The sequence below is a fragment of the Vulpes lagopus genome, chromosome 10 (genome assembly GCF_018345385.1).
Source record: "Vulpes lagopus strain Blue_001 chromosome 10, ASM1834538v1, whole genome shotgun sequence".
NCBI classification, from domain to species: domain Eukaryota; kingdom Metazoa; phylum Chordata; class Mammalia; order Carnivora; family Canidae; genus Vulpes; species Vulpes lagopus.
The window spans coordinates 5,850,937-5,874,066 of NC_054833.1; the positions used below are offsets into that span (position 1 = coordinate 5,850,937).

At 42.0% G+C, this 23,130-nt stretch overlaps 1 protein-coding gene across 3 annotated transcripts in view; it reads right to left on the bottom strand.

The window, feature by feature from the left end:
* LOC121500689 overlaps positions 1 to 23,130 on the bottom strand; it is a 414,421-nt gene that overhangs the window by 306,367 nt on the left and 84,924 nt on the right. For all 3 annotated transcript variants that reach the window (XM_041772631.1, XM_041772632.1, XM_041772633.1), the window contains exon 4: positions 7,174 to 7,217. In XM_041772631.1, coding sequence (XP_041628565.1) covers positions 7,174 to 7,217 — 44 coding nt within the window. The remainder of the gene's footprint in view (positions 1 to 7,173; positions 7,218 to 23,130) is intronic.

Sequence of the window (23,130 nt, forward strand, 5' to 3'; positions counted from 1 at the left end):
TGTCTCATTTGTGAAATCAGGTTATACTGGTATCAAACACATTGAGATATTGGGAAAGATTAAATAAATCACGATACATATAAAGGGCTTGGAACATGCCCATCACACCAAGGATTGGATGAACATTAACTAGTAATAATATCCTAACTCTAACATACAGTACCTGCTCAAATATTAGCTACAGGGAGCTTCCCTATTTAGGTAACCAGAAGGTGTCTGAAATAATCATCAGGTCAGGATTGTTCTAGAAGGTAGAAAAAACATTGAAAACACCAAAAATGTGAGGAGAGGATGTATCTTTGGGTGGTATATGCTCCCAAAAGGAGCTATTACACTACTTTCCAAGAGATAAACTTTACTCTCTAGGGAAAGACATATGCTCCGAATCCCAGATTATCCTCTGTTTTGAGAATTTTGATTAGCCAGAGAATGCTAATTTTGGAAGCCACTTTAATTTTTCCAGAGGTCATCTTAATGAAGATTCTAAAACGTAGATCTTTCTATGATGCCAGACTTTGTCTTAAAAAGTGTATCTCGATGGGTCTTTACCAGGGAAAAGTGGATCTTTATGTCTAGTCAGGTGTGTTCTAAAGGTTTGTAGTGCCATGTGTTTATCTGTCCCTATACACCTTTGGGGACCTTCACAAATCATACACAACATACTAATTCTCATGAGGCTACAAAAAAAGGCTTTGTTACAAACAATATTGAAGTCACCTAATCAGTATCAAAACCAGCATGTGGGTATCTTACACAATTGGACAAAGACACTTTTCATGGGGAAACAATTCAAAAATATTGATACTCCAACAGATAGTTGGAGTCCATCTATGTTCTTTCTAGCATGAGTCATAATAGCCAAAGGTTGGAAGAAATCCACTCATGCTATTGATAAGTGAATGTATAAACAAAATGATCTGTACATACAATGGAATATGGTATTAAAAATTCTGGCACATGCTACAACATGGATGAACCTTGAGGACATTATGCTAAATGGAATAAACCAGTTACACACACAAAAGACAATACTGTATGATTCTACAAATCATTATCTACCATTTAATTCACAGAAACATGTAGAATGGTGACTGCCAGGACCTGAGAGGAAGAAGAATGGGAGTTAGTGTTTAGTGGGTACAATTCCAGTTTGGGAAGAAAAGTTGTAGAGATAGATAATGGTGACGGTTGTGCAAGTATGTACTCAGGACAACTCATCTGTACCTTCCACGCAGCTAGGATGGTAAATTTTATGTTTTACCACAAGAAAAAAAACTGTTATTCAGTACCTACAACACTTACAAAAGAAAGTGGTGGCTCTCATGGCTCAGTCAGTTAAGCATCTGCCTACGGCTCAGGTCATGATCTCAGGGTCCTGGGAACAACACCCACATCAGGCTCTCTGCTCAGTGGGGAGTCTGCTCTCCCTCTCTCTCTGCCCCTCCACCCTGCTTGTGCTTGTGCTATCTCAAATAAATAAATAAAATCTTTTTTTAAAAAATAAGTGGGGGGATCCCTGGGTGGCGCAACAGTTTGGCGCCTGCCTTTGGCCCAGGGCGTGATCCTGGAGACCCGGGATCGAATCCCACATCAGGCTCCCGGTGCATGGAGCCTGCTTCTTCCTCAGCCTGTGTCTCTGCCTCTCTCTCTCTCTGTGACTATCATAAATAAATTAAAAAAAAAAAAAAAAAAGAATGTTAAAAAATAAGTGGGTAGTTATCAATGAACTTGAGCTAAAGAAACAGTTCATCTAGATAATTTGGAGCAAGAGAAACCCTCAGGAACAATATAGCCTTGGTTCTACTTAAAACACAACAACAACAACAACAACAACAACCATGCCTCCCTTTTGTTTTAGCTAAACACTTCACCTTAGCATCAAAATAAATCTTCCCAAAAAATTAGAGGGAAAAATATTCAAACTCTGCTCCCATTCCAAGTGTCAGTCATATAATACACGTTTTGTTTGATACCTTGGCTATCCTCAGCAGCACAGAACTTGAGCCATCCATAATCTTTACTGTCAAAGCAATGCCTAATAAACTTCAGTGAGGTTAATCCCATTAAGATCTAACATTGTTATCCTTTTTAAGTGAAAACACATTTAATTAGATCACAGGAATACACAGAGAAGCAGTCTGGTTCCGTCACTTCAGTGTCTGTGTCTGAGGTCATATGGACAATATCTGAGCATGGGTAGGATTATTTCCTTCTGGTGCTTTCTCTCTTTCTTTCTCTTTACCTTTCCCTACACCTTACTTATTGAAATTGGATAACATCTACCTACCAAAGAGCTGTCCAGGGGATAGTAGCTCTCCGGAGATAAGGAAGATGAGAAGACACTTGTATCCCCGTCACGACCACATCCCTCACCCCACACCTTCAGTGACAGAAGCTTTCAAAAAAGCCCTTCTGCAAAGTTAGTCTGCTGCACATCTGACCATTCATTACTTTTAAAACACTCACAAGGGATCCCTGGGTGGCGCAGCGGTTTGGCGCCTGCCTTTGGCTCGGGGCGCGATCCTGGGGACCGGGGATCGAGTCCCACATCGGGCTCCCGATGCATGGAGCCTGCTTCTCCCTCCGCCTGTGTCTCTGCCCCTCTCTCTCTCTCTCTCTGTGACTATCATAAATAAAAAAAAAAAAAATTTAAAACACTCACAAATTAACGGGACAGACTATCTTTGTCCCTAGAAAGGGGTAGTGGTAGACACTGTAAATTTGATCTCGGGATTGAAGAACAGAAAAGGATTTCACGGGCAAAGATGGGACAGGATGGTTGGACAGCCGTACCGGTTTAGACAGGCAGGTTTTACTATGTCAGGTCACAAATAGTCACTTTTGTAATAAACAGAAAACAAAAGGTAATATGATCCACAATTGTTAAATTTGGGGACTGCTTAGAAACCTGTATGATCAAAATCCACTCCCCGGAACGGTCTAACAGATCCGCAACTCAAATCACATGTCTGTATGAAACATTATCTCTACCTGGTAGAGTCAACCTTTTGGCATTGGTGTATTAGTTTGACTTAGCACAATCTGGAAGGATAAGTACAAAAAGTTTAAGAAAATTTGAATTCTTTTTCTAATTTTTCTAAGATTTATTTCGTTCTGATTATGGATTTTGCTCGAATTAAAAACAGGTGGCATATGAATATTTGGTATTTCTGGCAGCAAATTTGCATATCAACAGAAAACTTTTTAATCACATAACTCATATTGTAATCACATGAAAAATAGCTTTCGCTTTTCTCTTGGTGAGGAATAAAATTTTAGAAGGTCTAAGAATCAGAAACCCTCATGGCCAACCAACACCTCAACCTGCTGTGTCATAAGGAGTCCACAGAAAACTCTGAGCTATACATAAAGGTGTATTTTCCTAAAAGGCATGTTAAACCATCGACCGTAACCAATCAGGTTTTAAACGTCTGCTGTCAATTAAGAATAAATAAATTCCTGAATGATTAATTTTTTCCCCCCGTTTTAGAAAATGAACTCAGGTCTTATTTTGGCTACATCTGCCATCAGCAAGGAGAAAGAAAGGGCATGAAATAAAATAAGCACTGGCGTCAAGAAAAGCTTACCTCCTCCCCGTATTTTTTTTTATTGGAAAAATAAAATTTGTTTTCCAGTACGATATTTCATTTTTTAAAAATCTGTTTCTACTCAAAGCTAGAGTTCTATTTATTTTTAAATGAGGCACACGAAACCTCCCAAGTCCAACTCAGATTTACATCTGGCTAATCCTCCAAATGTGACCGACCAAGTTCATGCTGTTTATTTCTGAGTTCTGTGATTTTTGGATAACACGTGTGAGAGATAGCAAATTAACTACTGCTAGTCAGCAGCAAGCCAGCAAAAGATGTCTTGGGAAGCAAGTGGGAGCAAATCCTGCAAGTCAATTTCTAATCACACTTGCCAGAAATTTGGGGGGAAAGGTTACCAATCCTGCCAAGAAAAATCAGTGGTAGAACTTGTTTCCCTTTTTCCATGGAATATTTCAACACTCAACCAACAAATACAGCTCAATCTTTCCTTCCCGTAACCTCGGGACTGCAAGGAAGGCTCTGGTCTCATTGATAGCCTCAGAAACATTAAAATGGCCCACCCTGCAAAACATCAGTCTCTTTCCCAGAGCAATGTCCACTTAGATGAAGGGCAACTGCAGAGGTTGAGAGATCAGGGGTCACTCACGGGCTACAGAAATACGCATTGTACCCCCGAACCCCCAAGACACCTACAGGTGTGCAGAGAAACCCTAGTCGAATCTCCTTACCTAGAACTGGCCAGAAAGATTGTGGAATGAATTTGGGCCTCAGCTGAACACAGAACAAGCCAATAGCTTCAAGAACCACAGTTCGAAAAGCACGTATTCGCTTGGAGGAAGTCCCCGGAGAGTCACACTCTTGCGATGTATTTTCGTCTAGTTCCTTACCTCTATCCCGAACCAAATAAATTCCTGGTTGTGAACCACGGCCACCGGTAGCGTCCCCTGGAGAACCTTCAGGCCACGCTGATGCTGATGCGAGGACCGAGCCCTGTCCCCTCCTGACACCAACTCCCAACTCAACTGAAACTCTTGAGGCCAGGCCAGGTGACCGGGGCCTTTCTAGAAGCCGCCCGGGTGATGCTCCTGTGCGGCAAGCACTTGAGTACCCCAACTTTTAGCAGTGTGCTCTTTTTAAAAAAGTTTATTTCTCCACCAAACACACTCACAGAAGTTATGGTTCTAATTCCACTGGGTCTGTGCCGACATTGTTTCCGGGGCCAGAAGGTTCTAGTCAATGGCCTGCGCGTGCTGGCTTCCCAACAAGGGAGTGGGCTCAGCAGGATGCTTTCTGCAGCCACAGATGGAAGGGGCTTGGTCCAGGCCCCGGAAGGCAATGAAAGCCTTCAACCCCCACTTGGTCATGAGAAAGCAAACTCCCCATTTCCCTCGACTCACATAACACTCCTGACACCAAACGTGCGCCTTGCCCCCCACCCAGCGATTCTCCACATCTCGAGGGACACGGACTGGGGGTACTGCAAGTTCGTTCAATTCTGACTCTGCACCCCCTGCCCAGAGTCGCACAGACCCCACAGGTTAAGGCCTCCGGCCACAAGAATGCTGCCCACCCCAAAGGCCACTTGCAAGCCCCGATCACAGCCTGTGACTCCCACCCACCAGCTACATGGAAATCAGGGGTTCCCACAACTCCTTTGTCGGTTCATTAACTTACTAGAACAGCTTGCAGACCTGAGGAAAACAGTTTACTTACCAGATTACCTGTTCATTATGAAGACTACAATTCAGGGACGGGCAGACGGGGTTGATGCCTGGGGCAAGGCGCAAGAGGCGGACGCGGGCCTCCTGGCATGCTCTGCTCCCAGGACCTGCCCAGCCTCAACCCAGCAGCTCTCCAAACCCCTTCTCCTAGGGTAGGCATAATGAACTAGATGATTGGCCACTGGTGTTTAACTCAACCTCCAGCCCCCTCTCGCCTCCCTGGAGGTCAGGGGGTGGAGCCTGCAAGTACCAATCCTCTAATCGTCTAATCACACGGTGGTTCCCCTGGCAACCAGCCCCCATAATTAGAGGCTTTCCAAGAGTTGCCTTATTAACAGAAACTCAGGTGTGGTTGAAAGGGCTTGTTCTGAATAACAAAACATATCACTCCAGAGCTGTTTCAGGAGCTAGGAACAATAACCAGATATTAAAACAAAAGACGCTTCTGTTAGTCTTAGGAAATTACTGAGGTTTTAGGAGCTCTGGCCAGAAGCCAGGGAGGAAGACCAAAATATATATTTCCTCTTATATCACAACGACCCAGGTATAAGTGCACCATCTTGTGTATCTTGAGTATCTCAGGATATTCTGCTGTGTTGAACCCAAAGACAAACATAAAATAGGGTGTGTATAGAGTAAAACATTGGGATTTTCTTTAGACCATTATTTTTCCTTTAACTTTGCAATGGGTTAGAATCACCTAAAGAATCACTCCACCCCCAGAGTCTCTAACTCAGTCTGGGATAGGGTTCAATTATTTGCATTTCTAGCAAGTTCCCTGGTGATGCTGATGCTGGACCACACCTTGAGAACCACTGCTTAGACTAAAGTGGTGCCTCCCAACATACAAAACACCAAAGATTCTTTTCCCCCATACTCTTATGAAGATATAATTAACATACAGTACTGTTTACATTTAAGGTGTATAGCAAAATGATTTGACTTTCACATATTGTGAAATGATCACCCCAATACGTTTAGTTAAGATCCATCATCTCAGGTACAAAAAAAAGAAAAGAAAAGGAGGGGAAACAATGTTTTTCCCTTATGATGAGAACTCTTGGGATCTACTCTCTCAACTACTTTCAAATACACCACACAGCAGTACTAACCATAGCCATCATGTTGTAAATGACATGCCTAAGATTTGTTTTTATAGTATGTGTCTGTACAATGAGAATATTGAACAGACTGGGTATTTCATATAAAAGAATTCTTGTTGGGGCACCTGGGTGGCTCAGTTGGTTAAGTGTCCAACTCTTGATTTCTGCTCAAGTCATGATCTTCTTCATGGGTTGTGAGACTGACTGACCCCCATGTTGAACCCTGAGTCTGGCTCCAAGCTCAACACAGAGCCTGCTCAAGATTCTCCTTCTCCTTCTCTCTCTACCCCTCTCCCTGAACTCTCACTCTCTTGGGCTCTCATAAATAAATAAATAAATAAATAAATAAATAAATAAATAAGATATTTTAAAAGATTATTAACTATTGTTTTAGGTGTACGAACAATATCGTATCTATGTAAAAAAAAAAAAAAAAACAAAGAGCTCTCATCTTCAAGAGTAAGGTATGCATTGAAAAAATTTTTAAAACACTACAGATAGTTGACACCTGCCTTATACCCGAACTGTCTCTTCAAGAGCAAAGCCTTACCCTGAAGGTAGGGGTTGCCATTACCATGCATGTTTTCTATCACAACATACATATATGAGTAGATAAAAATGAAACCAAAAATATAATAGGGTAATAGCATAGAAAAGAAACTAAAATAAATAAAAGTAAAAGGTGGCCATGAGGATCTTTAGGGCAACCCAGGAAAGAGCAAAAACCAGGCCGCAGCCACAAAGGGAATCAGTATGACCCTTTATCTGTAAATCTCTCCCACCCAAAAAGTCTCTTACCTGAGCATGCAGGGTGCTAATGCTTCCGTAGTCACCTGAGAGTACTAGGAAAGAAAGGGAAACTGAGTCAAAAGTTGCAAGAGTAAACAGAAGGACACAGCAGACACATTTCAGTACACATTTTGGTCTACCCTGAAGATTTCTAGAAGAAAAGAACACATAAGAGTGGCTTTTGGACTTGCCCGCTCTAGAGCCATTCCATGCCACAGACTCACTACAGAGTGGGAGGCCCTCCTTATACCTGGAATTAAAGCTAGAAGCACCCAACAACCTGGTTTTAGCAGCAGCTCTGCTACTCCTATTGTAAAGCAATGCAAGCTTGTCACTCCCCCTTTCTGGGAGTGACATTTCTTTTCATTATCTGAAAAATGAAGGGTTTTAAATGTTCATAGTGACTACCAGAGTTAACAGTGCATTATTACACATGAAAAAATATTAGCCCTGGGATGTAATCAGAGCAAGAAAGAAAGCTAATACAAATATATATATCAGACCCCATCGTCTATTGCTTATTTCATTTACCCTCTAAAACCATTTTTGTAAGGCTTGTCTCGACAGCAGTAGAAGGCTGTGGACAGAGAGACTGGCTGAGAGTATGCAGTAACTTGCCCAAGGTCATAGAACTAGCCATAGCAGAGCCATAGATCAAAACCAGGAGCCGGCTGACTCCAAAAGGACTTTCCTCCCACTACACCATGGGCACTTTGCTGAGTGCCATCCTGTGGCTGGTAGACTCACATCAAAGCCACAGTGAATCCTGACTCCGGGACTTACAAAGACATGCAAGGTCATACCAAGGGTTAAATTTGTTTTCTATGCCAGGACTTCTCTCTTTTAAAAAATCTGATATTTTCTAAGAATGTATTTGATTATAGAAATACTTGCCCAAAAGAATACTCAACAAAATTAGCTTATGGTGTTTCTAAGTCTTTCTATTCAAAAAATTTATATTTTCCTTTCCCTAATAGTCTTCATTTAAAAAAAAAAAAAACACAGTTTATAAGAACAGGTTATATGTCTGGCTATAACAATGAAGATGCTTGCAGGTTCTTTCCTTCCCTAACATTTTTAGAGGCTACACCCCCCAAACTACTTATTTTTCTAAGCATCTGGTTTCAAAAGCAAAGTTCCTGGCAAGTCATGATAGATTTACCTATTTTACATAGTGGCTACTTCTTTTTTTTTTTTTTTAAAATACAATTCTAGAGATTAGAAATATGCCACATTTCCTATCCGGCCAAGGCAGCAAAACAGCTTCAGTGGGTGAACACACTGCATCAAGCAACTGTCTGGCTCTCTGGGGCTCAAGGTCATTTTTCACTCCATACAGGGATTCACGTAATTGGCTACGCACATTCGTCCATTGAGTCAGGTGGCAAGACAACCTATTAGATAGATCAGTGGTCTGATGTAGGACACAGCTGCTCTGCTCCCTCCAGGCTTAAAATAATTCAGCACTATCAACCTCCCCCATTAAGTACAATTAATTTTATGAAATGGAGAAAATAAGCATTTTATTGGAAATGGCTGACACACGCTACACACAGCAGAAAATACCAACTGTGCACAGGACACCAGCTTCCCCCGGTTCCCACTGACCTCGAGGTGCTAATAAGGGAATTCTACAAAGCCTGCATTAAAAGGGATCCCACATTTAGCCAGCCCTGACCCCAATCCAAACTTTTTTCCCACCCCACAGCAAGAGGGCCTTACTAATTGGAATGTGCAGAACATGTGGCCCGAGGACCAGGTTTCACCAGCATGCACCAACAGAGCATCAACAACACACACACACATGCACACCACTCGGATTCCTTAGCTTTTAAAACCATCTAAATGTGCACAATAAACATGGGTTGAAAGATGAACGCATGTGTTTGTGTGGGTAAAAAAAAAATTTTTTAAATTAAAAAACACAGGTGGAAATGGTTTTCATGAGCACAGATCTCCCAGTAAGACTGATGGTATTGACCAGACATAGAAACAACAAAGATCCCCGGTGAAAAGAGACCCTCTAATCACATTAGCTTGTAGTTCTAAAGGAAGATGGTTGCTCTGGATTTCCCTTTATACATAGCAACTTCAAAAAAATCCCCATTTTCTTAGTACATCTTTATGGAGGGAAGCTTGCTTGCCTTTGAAGCCTCAACACAAAACAAACAAGAGTCTTTACAAGTCTTGTCTGACCACCCAGGGAGAATCAAATAGTATTTTTTCTCCAGTAGGCCACCCCAGGATATTGTGAATAAAAAGGAAAAGGAGGAACTCATCATGTAACCGGGATGTGTTTTTCTAGTGTAGTTGTACACTGTTTTAATCTAAATATTATGATATATTTTTTCACTAGCAAAGCCAAAGCAGATCTAATTATTCCTTTATTAATAGAGAAGTTCTGAAATCGCGGGAAATAGATTAAAGCCAAGGGAACAGCACCGAGGTGGGGGGAAGATTAGGGAATTGTCTTCTCAAAATCCCAAGAATCGAACAGGGATTTTTAAAAAGTGCTGATGTTCAGAATGGCAGGCCGGTGGAGCGGGACGAGCTGTTTTTTTAGTACAAAAGCCCTCCACAAAACCTCTCAGGGGCCAGACTGCAGGAGACACCAGGGGAGGGAATTTCTGGATACCACACTGAAGAGCTTAGACGCATGCAAGTATTTTAGAATCATAAGAAGGTTGTATAGTCATAAACATCCTAAAATGCACTCCTCTAATCATGTTGTGTCCCAGCACCAAATCTCCACATGGGCCAAATGAAAACCAGATCCTGTAGCCAGGCATGAGGGAAGTCCAACCAGCTTCCCACGCCTGGTTTCTACTGCTACCTCTGGGGTCCCTGCTGTTCCTCACATAATGCAGGGCACTTCCACCTGGTCTTTTATTCTCCTGAAACACCCTGCCAGCCTCATCTCTCTCCTGACTCATGGACCTCCTCCTGAATCACCGCTCTGCTCCTCCACTGCCTGGTGGCTCTGAGCTAATTACTTACTCCTATTCCCTGCCTCACTTTCTCCATCTGCTAAATAGGAATATGAAAGCCTGTCTCACTGCTTTGAACTAAAATGAGCTCCAAGTGAGGATGGTAAGCAACTCATAGTCAGTAACTTAGGTGTTATTTCCCTGCACTCAATAAATGCCACCTTCCCCCACTCCAGACAGTCTTTTTTAACACCCAGAGCCAAAAAACATCTCCCCTTTCTCTGAATTGCCCTCCCAATCTCACGGCAGCAGTGTTGGGTAACTGGTCATTCTCTGCATGCACTATTACTATCTCCCTATTGTCATCACACCCACCAGACTGTGCTCTTTGGAGGTAGGACCCCCGTTTAATTCATGTTTAATTCAATTGGATTCTTTCCAATGTCTCGTGCATAATCAAATAAAACAACCTCAGGGTTCTAATATTAACAGTTCCTTTTAAATACTCTAGATAAAACCCATTACTCTGTAACTAAGAAAACAGAGTCCAGGGATGCCTGGGAGGCTCAGTGGTTGAGCATCTCTTTATCTCAGGTCAAGATCCCGGGGTGCTGAGATCAAATCCCACATATGGCTCCCTGCAGGGAGCCTGCTTCTCCCTCTGCCTGTGTCTCTGCCTCTCTCTGTGTCTCTCATCAATCAATAAATAAAATCTTCATAAAAAAAAGAAAACAGAGTCCAAGTGAGATGAATAATCGCACTACTACTAAGTAATAGTACCTCTTCCTATATGACCAACTTTGAATGGGGAGGTGCAAAGGTGGGTTAAGGAATGGACAGATGGATGAACAAATAGACATAAGGACAAACCAACCACCAATCAGCTACAACATCCAAGATATCATCAGCAATTCAAACCCTGGGAGATAGTGTACTGGCCACCATACAATGGCCACCTCACCACTCATGCTTTCTTCATCTACTACACATTCTTAAATGTCATTCCTTGAAGATTAACTAGTTTAATATATAACTGTATTCAAAACTTTTCAAATAAATAGCAGCTCACCTTTGCCTTGGGTAGCTTATTCGTGCCACAGCTTTTACCGAGAGCCAATAGCCTGTGCCAGGCACTTGCTTGTCCCCACAGGAAGCGCACAGGGGGGTCATCCCTGTGAAGAGCTCCAGCTCCATATCCTCTCTTGTTCTCCTCCACTCTGCCATCCCCATCTGTCCCTCCATTTATGCCGCAGAGTGGGTGCCGGCACGAGAAACCCCATCACAGAGATGATGAGGGGGGTTTATGGGAAGGCCGATTGCAAAGCACTTGGCAAACACTTCAGTCTGAAGGTTTTGGGTATAAGAGCCCATTTCTCTTCCCTCTCTAAGGTTCAGGAGACTTTGCAAACCTCTCAGATGGCAGGAGGCTCCAAACCAGGACCTGGAGCCCAGGAAGAATGTCCCAGAACACCTGCCTATGGAGCCACACGGCGGACAGAAGACAGCCTTGGAGACATTCTGGAATGTTGCTGCGCCATGTTCAAAAATGTCCTCCTCTCCCCATCCCTCTCTGAAGTCTCAAACTCACTGGAAGTGTGATGTGAGTAATACACCAAGTGGAAAACTCCAGTTCCTGGTACTGGACAGAAGATACAGAGCAAATTCATAGCAAACTGAAGACACCACACACAACACAAATGGCCATCACATCGTGTCAGTCATTGTCCTTTCCCCAGTGAGGTTCCAGGACACCACAGGGGCATCTGAAGTAGTTAAACAAGGCATTTCCTGTTGCACAGGACCTATCGGAGGTCACTATCGTGACAGTTCAAGTGTCGCACCATCAGAAGTTCTCTCGGGCCATGCCATTGGAGATCACGCTCCTGGCAACGTCTCCATCCCCACCCTCTGCTTGGCTTCTTTACAGCATTTATTATTATGTGACATTAAATTGTATCTTGTTTGTTTGTTTTTGCCTGTCTCTCCCACCAAAACATAAGCTTCTTTAGGGCCATGACTTGTTTTCTTCACTTCTGTATTCCCAGTATCTCGAACTGCCTGTGACCCGAGATAGACGGTGAGTGACTATCTAAGTGCGATAATGGATATCTGCTTCCCAGATCAGAAACCTGTTAACATAGACCCAGTGTTACTAGTTACTGACAACGATAGTTTCTCGTCTGTTTAAAGGAACAGCCGACTGGAACCTGGCTTCTCTCCACTCATACCCAAGCTAACTGATGAAGAAGCCCAGAGAAGGAACGAGGTGCTTCTACTAACTATCCTGGGCCAGCAAGTGCATAGTGGGAGGCTCCTGGGCAAACTGGAGTGAGGAGGTCACTTTAAGCCTAAAGCCAAAGCAGATCTGAGGAGGGTCACCACTGAGTACAGTCACCAACTGGTCTAGATGCTAATGGCACAACCTGTTGCCGGGGTGGACCTGAAGGATGTCACCCTTCCCATGGCAGTGACGAAGCTGCGAGGGGATGACATTTCCTGTCTGTGTCTTACGGGGCCCCTGCTGCTAACCAGACTGTGAGACAAGGTTATAATCTTCCTTAGGAAGAGTACACGGGGAACAGGGACAAAAATCAGGTTGGAGGCTTTTTCTTTATTAGAAAACGTGCTTGTTGATGAATACATGCAGTAAAATGATCTCTCTGCACAGAGCTGCAGGCAGCAAATGAAAAAGAATTAAGAATATCTAAATTTAGGGGTGTTGGGGTGGCTCAGTGGGTTAGGCATCTGCCTTCGGCTCAGGTCATGATCTCAGGGTCCTGGGATGGAGCCTCCCATCAGGCTCCTTTCTCAGTAGGGGGAGTCTGCTTCTCCCTCTCTCTGTCCCTTGCCCCTACCCCCTACCTTCTGCTCCCGCTCTCTCTCTCTCTCTCAAATAAATAAAATCCTTTTAAAAAGAATAGCTATTAATTCATTAATTCAGCATACCTGAGAGCACAGTGATTTTTGCACACATAACAAACTGTATACATTGAATATCTTTTCTTCCTTCCATGATAAATCATCTGTTAGGCAGGGGTACCCCGCTGGCTCAGTTGGTAGAACATGCAACTCTAGATCTTGGGGTTGTAAGTGGGAGCTCCATACTGGGCATGGAGCCTACTTTAAAATAAATAAACACATTCTCTTTTAGGCATAAAACTAGACCTGCATTAACTATTAACTTGGCAACGTACAGGTTTTCGTTGCACTTGCAGCCTGAGAGAAACACACCCTTTCTCTTGCTACTTAGAGAGTAACTCAGGGACCTAACAACCTCATATTGGTTCTGCTCTTCATCCTTTCCCTCAAACTGAGACCTTCTCTCAACAAAATTGCCTTAAAGGGATACATTGTCTATAATAACAAACTGCAAGGCCAGCTAAAGTTCATACTGATCCTATGACAATCTGTTTGCTTTTCCACCTTAGGTGCAAGAAAACCCAGTAGGCACGCTAGAAAATGTCCTAGGACCTCCCTGCTCTGTGCTTAAGCAAGCCTCAACTCGCTCACACATAAAAATGCTGGTTGGGTGGATGCACACTGTCCCTGAAACAGTCTCCAGACACAGGAAGAAAAAGAGTGAGATCTTTGCAGCCTAGTAGAGAAGCAAACATCAATAAGGAGTTGAGGGAAGAAAGGGAGAGAGGAGGAGAGGTAGGAAGAAGGGAGCAGAATAAAAGATCAAGCACAGTGGACAGCCAGCCATGCCAAGAGAGAAGACAGCCACAAATGACCTTTTGCACCCCAATCACTCTGAACGTCTCAGACGCCTCCAAACCAGGAGTGAATTCCCTAGCAGGGGGCCAGGACACTTCTGGAGGAGAATTTGAGCCATTTTCCTTTTTCTTAAAGAACAGCACTAGCATCTGCCAAACGAGGTCCTCAACTGCCCATTTATCTTCTCCCTCCCGGCCTCCGAGCTCCCCTTCGATCTATCATAGTAAACACCCCCCGCCCAGCTCCTCACTGGACTCTCAGTCTCAATCATCGTCAACAACAAAGACATTTGTGAGGGCTTGTCTCTGCATGGCCCCATGCTAGACATTGTACAAACCCAGGTTAACAGACTCGGTCCCTCCCGCCTTTGAGGCTCTTCCCAAAGAGATTATTATTTGGTTTTATAAATTTTACTACCACAAAAACTCCAGGTCCATGTCCTATTCACAGCAGGTCTGTGACTTTGGGTACAAAGCACAGCACATTTTATAAGCCCCTATAAATCAAAGCGAGCTCTCTCACACTCAAGGACTGTCTGCCCATGCAAGCCACAAAATGGATTTCTAAACCATGAGACCAACTGCCTCCTTTCTTCTTTTTCCAGTGCATTGGAGTTGTTTTTGCAATCCTGAAATAGCGATGGTCTTATTCAGGACACAGCCAACCAGAGCTCAATACATATCTGAACCATGTCTTGCTGACACACATTAAATAATTATCTCCCAGGATAATTATGTTGGACACATCACTTCATCTATGGAAATATTCAGGTGAAAAAATATATATATTAAATGGAAAATAGAAAGGGAGTACTACAATTTCTGCTTTTCAAGGGCAGGAGGAGGCTTCCTTTCAGTAAATCTATGTTAAAAGTTTAATTTTCTTTAAGGCACTTCTATTCTTATGTTTTAAAATACCATCAGCTCTGAACTATGTTAGCCCAGAAAATAAATATTCCTGGGATTTTTCTTGTAGGGAAGTTCAAATGGTAGAAGAACATTTGATATTTTCAGTTTTCCTGAAGATCAGAAGGACTTTCAGAATAATGCATTTTTCCCTCAACAAAGGGCATCTGCAAAGCTTAGTCTGCTGAAAAAAATCATTCTGACAGTCTTAATGTATTCTTTTCAGGAAAGCCCTGTTCAGAGAATTCCACAAAAAAAAAAAAAACCGGTACCCCAGGAAAGCACCAATATAAATCATTATAGCTTCTTACAAATAGATGAGGCCAAAGTATTTTCAATATATTCTAGATATTAGATTGGGGGGAGGGAGAGAAATAAGAAGACTGATCTTGACTATTACATATTTTTTCACATTCCCTTGATGGACCAATATTAAAACAAATATTAGAATGATTTGCCGGTCTTTCAAAGAACATCTCACAGAAAAGCCCACTTCTGGAATCCAACTGGAAGACAAAACATCCTTAAGGTAGGAAATATAAAATTGCATTATTGTTGTAACTGAGAACAACAACCTCGACAACAAGAAAAATTATAGTATAATATTAACATTAAAAGGCTCCTTTCATCCAGGACTCCAGAATATTTTGCAAACACTCTCTGTTGCTGGGATGATGCTACTAGGGAATTCAAATATGAGGAATTTTAATGACTTGACTCAGGTCACTGGTCATCTTGAGTGGTAGACCAAAATGTAAATACTTGATTGTGGTCTCCTGATTTAAAGACTCAACCACATAACCTTCAATTAATAATTTACAGAATCCTATTTCAGGGAAACCCCTTTTGGTCTTTTCATTAAATTCTGATTTTTCACCTTTTTTCTTTTTTCTCTGTTTCCATTACTCTCACCATAACCGGGGAAAGGTGTAGGGTAATTCGGAAAGCCCCTCAGTGGCCTAAGTAGCTGTCAATGTCTTACCACCACCCCCATGCCCCAGATCTCTCCTACAACCCTCTAGCCCAGGATAGTAACCCAAACTCCCACACATACGTGTTTTATCATGTCCTTCCCCCTTGCCCATCAGAATGTTCAAAGAAGGGACACCTGGGTGGCTTAGTGTTGAGCCTCTGCCTTCCACTCAGGGTGTGATCCTGGGGTCCTGGGATCGAGTCCCATATCGGGCTCCTGACGGGGAGACTGCTTCTCCCTCTGCCTGTGTCTCTGCCTCTCTCTCAGTGTGTCTCTCATGAATAAATAAATTAAAATCTAAAAAAAAAAAAAGAGGTATCCCTGGGTCACTCAGCGGTTTAGCACCTGCCTTTGCCCCAGGGCATGATCCTGGAGACCCGGATGGAGTCCCACATCAGGCTCCCTGCATGGAGCCTGCTTCTCCCTCTGCCTGTGTCTCTGCCTCTCTCTCTCTCTCTCTCTCTCTCTCTCTCTCTGTCTGTCTCTCATGAATAAATAAAGTCTTTTTTAAAAATTTAAAAAAAAGAATGTTCAAAGATCTCTACCATTGATCTCATATTTTTTCATTCCTGGACATATACCTGACACAGGGACATCCCAATTCTTCTCCTCACTCCCTGTTTCTTCATGCTACAGAAAGCTCCATCATTTCTACTGGCTTTGGTGTACTAAATATATACCCAGTGAAGGAGATTTTGAGTTGGAAGAAACCCTGGAGTCCATTTAGTCTAACCCTGCCACCCTATCCACGCAGCCAGCATTGTTGACATCCAACTTCTTTCTCCTTCACATTTTTGGAAATGAAAAGTTCACTGCTCTGAAAAACATTGCTCTGTCAGGCATTTTAACTGTGAGAAAACTCTCATCTGAGCTGAATTCTTGTATGGTCACTGGGACATCCAGTGACCACAGGCCTAATTCTGTGCCCCGGATTGATAACAAGTGAACTTGTTTCTGCAACAAGATGGCCTTTGCAATGTTTGAAAGGCACTGTTGTTCATCCCTTATCTTCTCAGCTCCGAGTGCATGTGGCAAGGCCCTTCCATTTTCCTCAGGAGACCTGGTATCTGGGTCCTTTGACACCCAAAAACTCCTCTGATTCAGTGGTGCCTAACTAACTACTCAGCTTGTGCACAGAGAGAAAATGATAATGTCTATATAGCATATTGGGAAGAAAGGCAAGGGCCTCACAAGGGTTGTGAGGTTGGAGCTCCAGCTCCAGCCTGTAAACCACATGCAGTACCCAGATGGGAAGCACTGAGCTGACTCTGGTGATTACTCTTTTAAAGTCTGGCACTCAGGGCACCTGGGTGGCTCAGTGGTTGAGCATCTGCCTTTGGCTCAGGTCATGATCCTGAGATTCTAGGACTGAGTCCCGCATCAGGCTCCCTACAGGAAGCCTGCTTCTCCCTCTGCCTATGTCTGTATGTGTGTGTCTCTCATGAATAAATAAATAAAATCTTCAAAAAAATAAAATAAAATAATTAAGTCTGGCATTCAAGGAGCACCTGGGTGGCTCAGCGGTTGGGCATCTGCCTTCGGCTCAGATGGTGATCCCAAGGTTCTGGGATCGAGTCCTGCATCAGGCTCCACACAGGAAGCCTGCTTCTCCCTCTGCCTATGTCCCTGTCTCTCTCCGTCTCTCATGAATAAATAAGTAAAGTCTTAAGAAATAATAATAATAATAAAGTCTGGCACCCAAAATTAAACACATTCTGCACAGCAGATCTCAAATCCAATTTATTTCATCAAATGTCCCCCCAGAAACTAAAGCCAACTCATTTTGTCTTCCTCCTGATTACTGAGCACACAGTACCTGCTTGAGCAGGATTTGACATTTGACATCATGACTTTTGACTCCTATTGACTTGGGGACTTTCCCAAATGAGCATCTCATTTCGTGCATCAGATTGACTTTCCCAGCGGGACTCCCACTTCACTAGGAGCTGAGTGTCACCGTCCTGTCCTCACGCCCATTGGTTCGCCCTCCAGATCTGGGGACCAAGTAGAGCCCCCTGCACACACGTGCAGAGCTGAAGCAGCCTCTGGCCAGGAAAGCACGGCTCACAGGCTACGGTCTGGTTCAAAAGATATAAACTGCACCTGAGGAGGAAGTTTATCGTTCTGTCTGTTTATTCAGGCGTATCTAAACAATGACACAGACTTTCAGACTGGGAGACTTCGTACAAATAAGTGCTTCCAGACAGGTCCAGATTGGGAAGGAGGGCCATGGAATTCCAGCTCCTATCTGGGATACGAGGCCCAGACACTCGTCCCTCAAGTTATAAACACGATTAAACGATGTTACATCGTTTAACTTAAAGCTCTGTTTGCTTTCAGATTAGACTTTAACATTTCATAACAGTTCCCATCAGAATATGGTAGGAGTGGAGCGTATTTTGATTTAAGCTTGGGTTCAAGTACAAAACTCAAGCTGTGCTAGTTAAAACAGGCTCTACTTCTAATTCAGCCTCACAGTGAGGTCAAGACTCTTGGATTCCCCTAATCTTCTTCCTCTAGAACTGAAATGCCTGGGAATTCAGTGAATTTACATATTCTTCTTTGGCCATGAAGCTACGGTCACAGGGTCTCGGGCAAGCTCTTGGGTCTCAGGCCTCTGGATTCAGGCTGACTTTCTCCCAGACTGCTCAGCCCAAAACTCAACCCTGGGAGAGCAGATTTTAAGGTACCAATCCTGCCACAGGAAGAAAAGGCCCTCCCTGCCTTCCTTTCCTGGAGAGGAGACCTCCCTCTCATTTTTCCTCCTCTCCCACTGCTCTGGGTGCAAGCGTGTACATCTGAAACTCCAATAGATTCATGAGAAGTCGGCACTGGTCCCTCTGGACATGATCCATTTTTAAGCGAGCTAGCTCTGAGAACTTGGACACTTGACAGATCCTGGAGGAATGAAATACGAGGAGAGAAAAGGAAGTTTGACACGGGAAGAGAGACTGCTCTCCGGGGTGGGGAGAAGCTAAGAGAAGGGGAAATATTAAGATAGGATGTGTAACATGAGCTTAACGGCAGATCACACCATTGAGCAAAAAAATCTGGCTTCTCCATTAAAGTTTGGAAGTGGTGCCGTTCCTATAGACTTGTCACTCCATGCAAAAAACCTTGTGGCTAAGGACTAGAACCTTAGCACTGCCCCCGCCCCTGAATTCACCTTCCCATTCACACTACTGGTCCTGTGTACCCAAGGCAGTTGCAGAAAGAGGACAAAAATGATTTTACACAGAAGGTAAAAATTAGGATAAAAATAGGTGTAAAACAGACTAAGTTTGCCCCTCTTAACCCTTTACGATCCCAAGCAGGAAAAAAAAAAAAATTCTGATGATTCTGGAATGACCCAAGCATAAGGGCAGAGGAGGCGGGAGGCAAATTTTCAACACAGAACCACAAGGGAAAATTAAATCCCAACTCTGCTTCTACCTCTGAAACTGACATTTCCATACACATCTCTTCTGTTTGTCAGAAGCCAACATTATTCAGAAGTGCCACCAATCCATAAGCTCAGCCAGCACTGAGAAACTATTCATTTTAATTCTATACCAGGGCCTTTAAAGTCTGAAGGGAGGGGTGCCCGGCTGGCATAGTTTGGAAGAGCGTGCAACTATTGATCTCGGGGTTGGGAGTTCAAGCCCTGTGGTGGGTGTAGAGATAGCTCATAAATAAATAAATAAATAAATAAATAAATAAATAAATAAACTAACTTAAAAAAAAGTCTGAAGGGAGGATGATGGCTGATGATGGCCACCAAAGCTAATTGTTTAGTCCACGTTAATACAAGGAGCAAACAACTGGTAAAGAAAACAAAACAAAACAAAAATTTCCATCCTCATCTACATTAATGTCCATTTTTTTAAAAAAACAGTAAGTAAGACAACGTGCAGGAAATGACAATAATGTCAGCTTAACACCTAATTCAGTGAAGACCCTTGGTCGATGCTCTGTAAATTATTTCATAAACAGCTGATTGATTGCTTAAAAACATCAGAATTTATCAACTAAAAACAATACGTTGACAATTGCCTTCTCGTGGGCAAGGAATATAGAAAAGATAAATCCAAATGATAATACTGTTTAAATCTCCAAAAGGGCCATGACCAAAGGAAATGAGAATTAAAAAAAAAAAAAAACTAATAAAAGCATTTCATGATTCATAGTACTTACACTGCATTTCTTTCAAATTAACTGATTCTGTATAGTTGCATCATCCCTAGGAAATGAATATGACACAGAAAGACAGAAAGACATGGTGTGAGCTGAACCAAGACTGTTAGGAAGCTAAAGTTCTTTAGAGACAGGGAGTGTAAATGCTATACAATAATATTACAAGAAATGCTTTCAATCAGACTGCTGTCATATGAACCATTATCCAAGATGGTTTTTCTAAATGTACATTAATTCTTAAAATTTTCTCCACTCTTTACCATGATTAAGATGAGTTCTGTCTTCTTGTCTTCCTACAATCTGTTTTTGCTGACTACTGTCTAATGGGTAAGGTGTATAATTTTTTTTCATTATTTTCTAGAGATTCCTATTTCTTGAGATTATTTTGGTGAGGATATCATTTGACGTTTTGAAATAAGCCAATCCACTCTAAATTACTTAGTTACACATGGGTGGAAATACCTCAGTTTGGGTAAATACTTGATAGTTTACTCAGGTTCCTGTATGTAAAAGAAATTATACGTTTATCTTCTCACTGACCCATTTTAATTTCTTTTTTAAAGGAATGGGGGTCATGCTATATAAGGGTGCTTTGTGCTGTCCAATGATGTGAAACAAAATGAAGCCAAGTGGACTTCAGACAAAAGTATCAGACTTCACTTGAGTTTTAAACAAAAAAGAACCCTCTCTCACTAAAAATAATTTGAAAGGTAAGATTAATTCTGTATATCTCTGGAAGGCTTTATTTCTCAAATTACCTAAGTGATTATCTTTGGTATCTGTATATTATCTAAATAGATCATATACAGCACATTTTCTTCTCTGCAATGCTTGCATTTGATTTCCCAATATATCAACTTTGTGAAAACACTTATTCATCTCAACTTTGAGGGTGAAATTAAGGATGTTATTGCATGAAGAACATTAAGGATATTATTGCATGAAGAACAATCTTCGATTGCTTTTACCTACTGATGTTTACATAGACTTGAATAGATGAATTTGAAATTTTTGATTCAACTACGTAAAATAAAATAAGTTAATATCATGGATTAAGACACACCAAACAATCCAGGCGTTCAGAGGAGAGGAAGGAAGCAAGGACTGGGTATTCTTTGAAAACAGAACCAAGTCTTCTACCAAACCCTACAGAAGAGGGACTCTGGTTCAAGTCACAATTAAACAGCAAAATATGTCGTGAGTACCAGGGACCCTGGTGAGAAGGCTTAGGCAGATTTTCAGGACACCCAAGCATATGCACGAAGCCTGCTGACTCTGAGAAGTTAGGGTGGGAGGTAGGCCTTCCAAGAATATGCAAAGCCCCACCAGAATTGAATATACCCAGAGATGAAGAACAATAGAATGATCAAAAGCAGATTCTTCTTGAAGAAGAATGGGGGTCAGCCCAAGCTGCAGACTTTAGGACTTTAGTACAGCCCACATAATGCTTTGTCTCCTTGCTGTTTGTGGAAGCGTAAAGACAGAATGTATTTTGTTCTTGTGGTGAGCGAGGCATGATATACAGACTTGTCCAATCACTATGTTGTACACCTGAAACTAATGTAACATTGTGTTTCAACTATACTTCAATTTAAAAAAAGCATGTTCATAAAAAAAAAAAAGGGGGGGATGTATTTTGTCCTTTAAGGAGTGATTTTAGCTTTGGATTTTCTATTTGAAAAAATGTTACATGCCATATCTAATTTACACACACAAGACCCCCTAGGGATCATGGAATTCTTTAAATAAATCAAATATTATATGCTTTCTCCAACTCTGATTTAATTATGAGAACTGATAAGTTTTGCTGCATTTTTTAAAGGAAACTCCTTGAATAAATTAAGGCACATCCATTGTATTCCATCAAATGTTATGCGGCCATTCATAAGAATAAGGAAGATGTTGGTATTTGGGCCTGGAATAATGATCATACTATGTGGACATGTGGGGAAAAAGGTAAGCGGCACAAGAGGTATAGCTGCTCACATGGACCCCGGGTGCCTTACCTGGTTAAGTGTAAGGTGTAAAACAAAGGTTGGTTGGCTGGCTAGCTGGCTGGCTGGCTGCATGGATGGATGGATGGGTGGGTGAATGGATTGAAAATGTTTATAAGGGCTCCTTATGAATTCAATAACTTGTTCTTGTGTGAACAACTTCAAGTCTTAGATTCGGCCAATAATGGGAGAGAAAAAATATTACTACATACTGCGCTGCAAGCCTTCAAGAACAAGTTCAGCAGGAGTGAGTCTCGGGTCTAGGAATACATTTCTTTAATGCTGTCAAAATTAATCTCCAGTTTTGACTCATTCCACTGATTAAAATGACTAAAGTAGAATAGTTAGGTTTGTCCTCCCCCGGGCCCCTTTCTGGCCCTTCTACACAATAACTCTTGGGCAACTTTCTCACACAAAATAATTCGGAGTACTCCTGAAAAGAATTTATTCAGAACCAGCACATTCAAGGAAGAACCAACAAAATTTAGTCATGCTTCTTTCTAGGGATTTAAAATAGTCCTGGCCCCATAGACCAAATGAACTCAAAGATTACAGTTTTATGGCATTTCCATTATGGGCCTGAAAGCAATTCTGAGAAGAAAAGGAAAATAAGTAAGCCCTATGCAGGTTCCTCTGAATGGAGGTTGGGAAGGGAGATGGACAACCCTTATCACTCTCCGATCAGTCAGAACTTGTGACATACGTAACAAGAGCAACTGTCACAACAGTAGCAAAATTGTTTCCCTTCAATAAAGGTGTTGGCTATGAAGAAATAAAATATTTACAAGGTCTTAAAAATGGATATTATTCCTATTTTTGCTCTCTCGATAGGCAACAATTTTGAGACACTTATTCTTCATTATAGGAACAATAACCACCCATCTGAACAGCTAACACACAATCCTTTGCCAATATTTAGTGAATAAATTGTGCTGGATCATTTTACACTAGAATTATGCCAAGATCTTTGATCATTTCTTCATTTCACTCTCTCTTTCATTAAAACAAATAAAATTTTACTTAGAAAAACTCTTGGTTTTAACAGTTGTCTATTCTCTGGGAAGGATTTTATTTTAAAACAAGCCCTTTCTTCTACTTAAGTGCATTCTTCCAGAATCTGTAGTTGGCGTCTCTTGCTTCTTGCTCTTCTTATCTTACCCATCCTTCAAGGACCAGCTTAAATTATATCTTAATCCTAACAATGCTCCCTTACCAGAATACTCTTTTTGAAGAATTCCTATTTCACTGTTGTTATCTATTATTTTGACACCTATTAA